This window comes from Melampsora larici-populina (assembly GCF_000204055.1).
Source record: "Melampsora larici-populina 98AG31 unplaced genomic scaffold MELLAscaffold_96, whole genome shotgun sequence".
Classification (NCBI taxonomy): domain Eukaryota; kingdom Fungi; phylum Basidiomycota; class Pucciniomycetes; order Pucciniales; family Melampsoraceae; genus Melampsora; species Melampsora laricis-populina.
Genome location: NW_006768860.1, coordinates 131339 through 140320, shown reverse-complemented (window position 1 = coordinate 140320; position 8982 = coordinate 131339). Strand labels below are relative to the sequence as shown.

The following is an 8982-nucleotide window of genomic DNA, read 5'->3' as shown; positions in this document are numbered from 1 at the left end:
TACTGGGAGAACACGGGAAACGTTCCAAACACAGCTCACGAACGAAAACTGGGACACTGGGACAAAAATCCCAGTTCTAACTTTGTATCCCCTAAATGTCAAATTCCTCCTTTGAGACAAACTTAACTAAGTCCCAATTGTGCCGGGGTTTATACATAGCAAGCAATAGGGGTTGGGCGGACATTGCTTGTTAGTGACCCAAGCTGCAATTGAAATCTAATTCAGTTTAAAAGTGACTGAAGATGAGCCACTGTTCAAACAATATCAAAGCCAGCATTTTTTCTTTAGAAAAAAATGGAAGAAAAAAAACTGCGTGGTGTGACACTAAAGCTCAGCATCTCAGCTCAGAAACACTTGTCTGGCAAAACAAACAGGCTTTCCAAAAGCCTCTCTGTTTGTCTGGCTTGATTCCTGTCACAGGTACATCACTAGGTTTGCATGTTGGCCCTGGGCATCCCAGCAAAAGGTATTTGTGACACCTTTGATCAGCATTCAACCAAATTCCCACAAATTCTATGGCGCCAGATCCGCTGGCTACAACTCGGTCGAACTTTTGCCCAACCCCTAACAGCATCCACATTGGTGGGCTCCAAATCGGGGCTCCAAATCAAGCGAATTCAAATTTGGTGGGGCCCCAAATCAATCCGGATGCAGTCGTTCGGACTTCAAAAGTGTAGATTCTATGTGTTTACACACACTTTGAGATTGGTGCGCGTGGGCTTGCATGTGTGAGGTCGTTCATTTCTGATGTGGGAGGAGGGGCAGCCATTGCTATGGAAGGACATACAGCAAGCCATGCCTATGGCCCAATAGAAGGAATATCCAATTACGAGATGGAATTTATGGTATTGATGATAGCCATGGTACAGTTCAAACAAATCACTGACATTGATCCGGATAAATTCACTTCGTTAGCTATCTTCAGTGATAGCCAAGCAGCATTAGACCTCCTCGCTAAACCAATCCAACCGAGGATGCTTCAATATCTCTCGAGATTCCTATTGAAATCTTATTGACTAATCCCATCACGCTACCAACTACGCCTATACTGGACGCCTGGCCATGAAGGCATCGAGCTGAACGAACGAGCTGACCAAGCAGCAAGAGAGGCGGCGGAAAGCGACTCCGAACCATTGATGCTTCCTATCAGTCTGGGGGGGCTTTTACGACACACAAGAACATTGTTTAATATAAGGGGAGCTGTAACTATTAAGTCATATAAAACACCTGGAAAGTGGATAGCTGACGCACTTGACAAACTAGAAAAGGGACAAGCATCGGCAATCTTTCAACTTAGATGTGGCCATTTCCCATTACGAAAATTCCTACATCGTATAGGAGCAGAAGAACACGACAAGTGCAGCACGTGCTTTGCGACGGAAACACCAGCGCACTTTCTAATATACTGTAGAAAATTCACTAAACAACGACAAGCATTTAGAAACCAACTCAAGAAAGAAAAGATCAAAGTTAACACAAATTCGGCAAGGATACTCTTGGACACACCCAAGGTCTACCCGTATCTAGCACAGTACATTCAGGCCACGGGTCGATTTCTCTACCTCAAAACGTACTTAGATGACTGAACACTAGATAGTTTCTTTTTCTTCCTTATGATATGCTATTGCCTTCTCTGTCTGTTTAATTTTCATTGTATATTTCTTTGGTGTGCGTGTTTTTTTAAAAAATGATCTTTTGTGAAGACTTGGTAGTTCATTGCATTAGAAACCTCAAGATGAGAAGTAGATGGTTGTAGATTACATGTTTACATTAGACAAACTTAGGCAGTTAGTGTGATATGTGAAATCAAAAACACTCAAAAAACAAAAACAAAAAAAAAAATGTGTGAGGTATGGGATTGAGCAAGTGCTGGAATTTGGTGCCCGGCTTTTTGTTGCCAAATTTGTAGCCCAAAGCTCGAAATTTGAAGCCGGCTACAAAAAATTTGGCAATGGGAACTGCCATTGCACCAAAAAATCAGGGCTCAGTCACCAAATTTGGCGATAGCCCCAATTTGGAGCCCACCACTGTGGATGCTCTAATGACCCCTGTTAAGTTTGCCTTCAAGAGAGCAAATCAAACAAAATTGGTGCTTGATTTAAGTTGTTTGGAAGAAACAAGATTATCATCTGGATTTCAACTCCAACTGAACTGAATTATTGCTGTGTCACAAGAAGTTATTTGCCATTGGGTTGAACATTCACCCTTTGTTTACTACGAAGTGGGAATGGTTTGGGGGCTTAAGTTGACCCGCTCAGCAGGTGCGCTCGGATGAAGCAGAAGTATTTATGTACCGAATGACTTGAAAGGTCTTTAGAATTCATCAAGAGTCTGAGAACCATACGGCCAGCAGCGCTCGGAAGTGTACAAGGTCAACTACATATGGCAAAATGATAAACGATGTAGAGGGAACGGCTCGACGCCTCGACGCCGCCACGAGGGATTCCAATGAGTTTAGCACGATGACGATGAGGACAATTTTTTTATCCGGCAGGAATCTTTCCTTATAAAAGGTCATACCTAATGATCACGCACTCTGAATATTTCATCAGTAAATAAATAAACAAATCTACATCGAGAACTTCAGATTATCAACGTGCTGTTTTAAACCCAAGACTACTATCTTCGTCCATTTGATGAAAATGTTTAAATCTCTGAAGCTCTTCACTACCATCACCATTGTCGTGTCATTCGCTTTTCTAGCAAAGGCACAATACAACGATCCATCATACACATGCGATATAGCTTGGTCCGGACCGGATAAGGGTGAGTTCGAGTTATCGAATCATGCTCATCACCCTCGCCGCCACTGATATGCTCATGTTCTACAAATCAATAGTGTGCCAGACCCCAGCACAGGTCTGGACTTGTACCATCTGTCAGTCACCTCGGGTTCTAAACATATCGATGATGCTGAAGTATCATTACCTGTACATATTGAAAACCTAACGCACCTTCTTTTCATCACTCATAGGTTCAGCACCTGAGCTCATAGCCAAACCGGAAAATTTAGGCTTGCATTCTTACAAAATAGATCGTAAGTCAACTCTGATCAAAACTCTCGTCTAAACATGCACACTTCTGGCTATCCCCATAACTTGAATATGTATCTGCAAATCCAAAAAAATATGTTTTTCTTCAACTCTTGATGAACATCCAATCTATCACTAATACACTCGTGATTCTAGCCAATAATAGAAGCAAAATGAAAGTATTTCCATACCAATTTTACAATGACCCGGTGAAAGGACCGACTACTACAGATATAAAGGCTCAATCAGTGGACCCAGCCGACGTGATATTTGCGAGTACGTACATGTACATTTGTCTATATCATGCACTTTTACAATCACTGATTAGCCTTATGATTCTTCGGTGATTTGTTTAAACTTTGGACTAGGTTGCGACGCCAAGTACTGCAAATGATGTACATAATCTTTCATGTATAAATCGAGTAACTTGACCTTTACCGTCCGAATCAGTTTATCTCGATGGTCCTGTCTAGCTTTTGCTGATATCGAAGAACATTTGTTTTGTGATGATGTAGACTTTGCTTGGACACATTTTTTGAATCATAAAAAGTGATGAAGCGTTGATGTCGTAGAATATTTAAATGTCTGATGGCCGAAATCACATTCATAAAGCGCCTAAAAATCTCAACGTCTTGCCTCTTTGGACATTTTTGGGGCTCTTGGCTCCCAAAACAAAGCTCTGCTGGTGTTATATGTCCTTGCCTCCCGCCCCTATGCCTGCATTTGACAATTTCTCACTTCCTGAGCAAGTTCCCTCAAATTGGTTTACTATCATAGCCCAGAGGACAATTATGGTACTCAAAGTTGTGCATACTTTGCCGTGTATAGTTTTTTTTTTTGAAGCTAGACACAACCCCGAAAAAGTATGTCTTTTGTTTGGAGCTCAAAAATATGTACTTCTGAGCCAGAAACATAGTTTTTCCTGGCCGTGTGTAGTTGTGAAAAAGGAAAAAAAAACTATGTGCGGCAAAGTATACACAACCTTGAGTACCGTTAATAAAACACCTCAACTATGTTATTTCTATCTTACTTACATAAGTCCCCTCAATGCCCAGGTGAAAACAAAACAAACCCGAGACGCACAGCCTATGTGCAATATGAAGGGAAGAGGTTTGGCACGCAAGAATCTTTGTATCGAAAGATAGGAATTGATTTACTGCTAAAACGCTGGACGACCCCGGAGGGCCTGAGCGGATTGCAGTGTAAGAACCTGAGACCCTAGGGGTGGCTAACACTACAATACGAAACAAGCTACAACGTAAAGGGAGGGATGGTGGGAAACAAAAAATCTTAAAACCACTAAGATATTTTAACTAAAATACGAGAGGAATAAGAATAGTTTTTTGTTGATAATAGAATGGATGAATCTTTTAAATGATAAAAGAGAACTAAGTAAAGAACAACTTTGCAAATCGCAGGAACAAGAGATGAAGAATGAGCTTTCCTTGAAAACCATTACAAAGAGCTCTTTACCACACGTCATAAGATCTTGTGAAGATGAAATCAACTCGCACAGCATCTTTCAGATTTCACAGATCCCACTAAGCCAGAGCACCTATTCCCCTTAGTTAAAACCCGTTCCAACTTACAATTTCTGGATGACAAAATAAGTGGATTTTTGGTGGTGGACAAATCCCTAGAATCAACAAGAAAATTTTATACAATCATGGATCAAGTAACGTCATGTTTCTCTAACCACCCAGGAAGACTTTGAACCTAGATGATTGAAAGATCTTTGAGTGATCAAAAAGACCACCTTGGATCTTTGAACAATCTTGAGCACCAAAATGTTTGTTATGTATACTTCATTTCTCAAATTTTTCTCTTGGAGTTTTAAACCAACCTACAATTTCTTAAAGTGCCTTTGAATACAATCGGATTTGCTGCTTTTGAAGTAGAAAGATGTACAAGAAGCAGGAGCACAGGATATCCAAGCAACACAAGATTTTGTGATAATCATGAAAATCTTTTGATTGAAGACTTTTTGACATCACCAAAAGGTCATCTAACCTGCTACCAAGAATCACAACTCTGTGAGTACCTTCTGTCCCTTCATGTTTATTGTATTTTTCCCCTAGGAATTGAGATGACTTTGTTAAGTAGAGATTAGGATCATGTTGACTTCTCAACACTTTGAAAAATATGTTGGCAAAAGGTTTTTCACTGTCAGTGTCATCACTAAGATCTGGTCTAGAGCATGAGAAAAAAAAGTAGACCTAGAAAGGAAAGTAAAGCACATTAATTAAGAAATCAAGAATTGGGTTTTGAATGTTTAAAAAGAATGTTGAATTGTTTATCTTCATAACTTGAATTCAACTTTTCCCATGGATTCATTTTTCACTCATCACTTTCAAAGATTACTTTGAATTTTCAAGTTAGAACAGGTTGAACTGAATATGGAGATTTCTCAAATGACCAAATGAATATTTTTCCTTACACAATAGACAATTTGATGGCTTTGTGTAGGATTTTGGCCTTCATGGACTGTTTTTGTGATTTAACCAATGATAAAGTAAACCAGGTTGATGTTCAATTCAAGCCATGTGATCTTTCAATGATGGTAGTTGATAACAAGTTATTAACTAATGGGAATGTGGATAATTTGGGACGCATGACACGTGTACCCGGTGCTAACAGGTCGGGTTTTCTTTCCTTATGAATTTCAATCAACATGTTGTTGTAGCTGTTTACCACTTTTCCAACTTATCCAATCCAAGTCTCATCAAGTTTATTATCCTCATATTCCTTGATAACTTGTTTGTTATCACAGTTTTTGCAATAGTTTGAGTTGGCTAGTCTTTGAAAAGTAGTTATCTAAAAAATATCCACATATCAATCATTGGGAAAGTTTTTAAAACCCAATTTTGTTATCTCATTGTTCTAACTCCACATGAGTGATCATATCAATTTTGATTTCAACACTGCTGCTGCAGTCATTGAGAATTTGGCCACCCTTTCAGCCAAATCGGGAAAGTTTTTAAAACCCAATTTTATTATCTCATTGTTCTAACTCCACATGAGTGATCATGACAATTTTGATTTCAACACTGCTGCAGCGGTCATTGAGAAATTAGCCACCCTTTCAGCCAAATATGAAGCAGCTGGTGGTTCCAATGGAAAATCAACGTCAGAAGTTCAATTGTTATATTCCAAGATTGTCCCTTATTCTTCAAAGAACTGGTACAAACAATGGTCCAGATTTGCTTCAGAGCTTATCAAAAGAGATAAGACAGCAAACTGTCCTGTGTTTCAGAACAAAGGTCCTGTTCCTACAGTTACCGACTTATCAGACAAGGATCCAATCTATGTCTTCAATCTTTCTACCCACCCAACCTTTCCTCCTGATACCGTTAAAAGTCCTCATTCAATGCCAAAAAGTTTGATTAGAGGTGGTGCAATCAGGATTCTCACGCAAGAAGAAATTAATAACAACCAAAAGGCCCGTGATTTGTTGGACAGCCAACGTCTTCAGATTGGTCAGCATTGTCAACGTTCCAAATACCTTTCCCCCTTTGTGGCTAAAGATAACAATGGAAAAGGCAAAAGCCTTGGAGACGACTCCTCCAATTTTGATGACCTTGACGACAAAACTCGAAAAATCTAAAAATCCCGGGAGTGGATCAAGAGGATGGATGAAGGCCCTGCTTTGTTGGAAAACTGCTCTGAAAGTGCTATTCCTTTCCTTAAGGCAGTCAGGGGGTATGCTCCTCATTTATCCAAAGCGGTGGAGGGGTTTATCAATAGAGTTAAACCTCCCAATTTTCCTTCAGCTATTTGTAAAGAACTCTTACAAGGAAAATATATTGACTTACAAAGAATCAAAGGTGACTTCCTCACAGAAAATAAAGGTACTGTGACGAATCTTATGGTGGATGGGAAGGACAAAGATTTGGAGCTTCAAAACAAGAAATTTTCAGTCAGCCTTGTCAACACTCAAGAATGGTTCTACTACTTTGACATTCTCCAGCAAGGTTATCAAGAAGCCTTTCCAAATAGTCATAAATATTTTCTCAAATATGCAGCATTCATTGAAGAAGAGTTTATATCAGATGGTTACAGAGCTGACTGGATGTTTAGCATATAATGGAAGTGAAAGTGAAATTATGTCACAAAGATTTTACCTTTCAGTGTCCTACATCTAATTGTTTAGTAGAAAAACATGTACCACAGAAAAAATCTGTACAATTAATGCAGTGATGATTGAAAATGCTGGTTTAATGCTGAATACTGCTGATTTAATGCTGATCTAACACATTTAATCATTTCTTGCTCTAAATTGAACCACTTTTCACACATGAAAATTACATCATCAGTGGTTGAGCTAAAGATCACAGTTTATTCAACTACTGAAGCCAAGACAGATGTCTACCAACAACACTATGGAGGGCAATTGACAGTCGATTGCATGTCAATTGCTTGCTTTTGGAGATGTAGATCACTCAATCATCTTCTACTCCATAATTATGGAAACATCTTGCAACATTTCAAATAGCTATAACTTGTTCAAAAGGTGCTACAGGTAGTATCACAGACAGTGATATGGGTCAAAGGTGACTTTTATGGTCAAATAATGCTCACTTTCAAGATGCAAAAGCTAATGTGGATCACTATATCTCATTTTATGAAAAATTAGTTACTGCTTTGAAGAAGAGAATTGCAACTGTAACCATGTTGGGATGAAACCAAGCTGAAATACTGGCCCATTATCCCACTTTTCAATCATTGCCCAAAGCTAATGTGTGTCAAGAGCCACTTGATTTGGCAACCAATGCACCACAAAGCAATGCTTAGGCATTTATCACTCTCCGGATTTGTGTTTCAAGAAAATGGGAAACAAGCACATGCAGACAAAATGGATTATTGCCACTTCAACCTTCATTCACTCACACCACATCACTCCATCTCCATCTAGATCATCCCAACATTCAATATATGAAGACCATGTTGTGGGAGGAGAGTGTGATAGGGATTGTGAATTCAAAATCTGCAATTCTCCCTAATTCTTTTGATTAAAATTATGTGACCTTGCTAAATGTCACAAAGTTTCTCATTCTTACACTTGTCACTGTGAACAGAGCAAATTCATCTTAGAGAAGATACACATTGACATGAGTGGAATCATGAAGACACCTGCATCATGCAGTAGCAATTACTTCATATTTTTTTACTGATGGCTAATCAAGTGATCAAGACCCGTCAGGATTATCATTAAATCAGTGGATACTTTTTTGGAAAAGATTCAGTAGTATATTGCTTCAGTAGAACACCAATGTGATGACAAGGTCAAGAATATTATAATTGACAATGGCAGTGGATTCATTAACGACTTGTTGGCTCCTTACTGTGATGAGGACGGTATCTACATGAGAATTACAGCAGCTCATACACCAGAAGAGAATGTGGTAGCAGAGAGAGGGAACTTATCCGTGAAGGAACAGTCTAGAGCCTTGATGATAGAGGCAAATGTGTCAATTTGTTTTTGACTTTATGCTGTCAAGTCATCTTTATATCTCATCATAATCACATCACTTCTTGGAGATCCTTCTTCTTCACTTCCAAAAGCTACATTCCAAAACCCTCATACTTTTTCAGCTTTTCATATGATATCATCAGACATATCAATCTCTTAAATCCACATTGATTTGAGAGTCATATCAAGCATGAGGTTCCAAGTGGACAATGTTTGCAATTGATCCAACCAGAAAGGTGTTTGCATTGAACTTTCTTCAAGTTTGACATACCATATGTTTCAGATGCCCAATGTCAAATTCCTCCTTCAAGAGAGCAAATCAAACAAAATCGGTGCATGATTTAAGTTGTCTGGAAGAAACAAGTTTATCATCTGGATTTCAAACTCCAACTGAACTGAATTATTGCTGTGTCACAAGAAGTTATTAGCCATTGGGTTGAACATCCACCCTTTGTATACTACAAAGTGGGAACGGTTTGG

At 39.0% G+C, this 8982-nt stretch overlaps 1 protein-coding gene across 1 annotated transcript; it reads left to right on the top strand.

The window, feature by feature from the left end:
- Window positions 1-2636: 2636 nt before the first annotated feature.
- Window positions 2637-3426, top strand: MELLADRAFT_123504 (uncharacterized protein; the record flags this gene model as incomplete). Its single annotated transcript, XM_007418579.1, has 5 exons — window positions 2637-2766; window positions 2840-2878; window positions 2975-3037; window positions 3189-3308; window positions 3401-3426. The coding sequence occupies 5 exons, from the start codon at window positions 2637-2639 to the stop codon at window positions 3424-3426; spliced, it is 378 nt and encodes a 125-aa protein (XP_007418641.1).
- Window positions 3427-8982: the final 5556 nt, after the last annotated feature.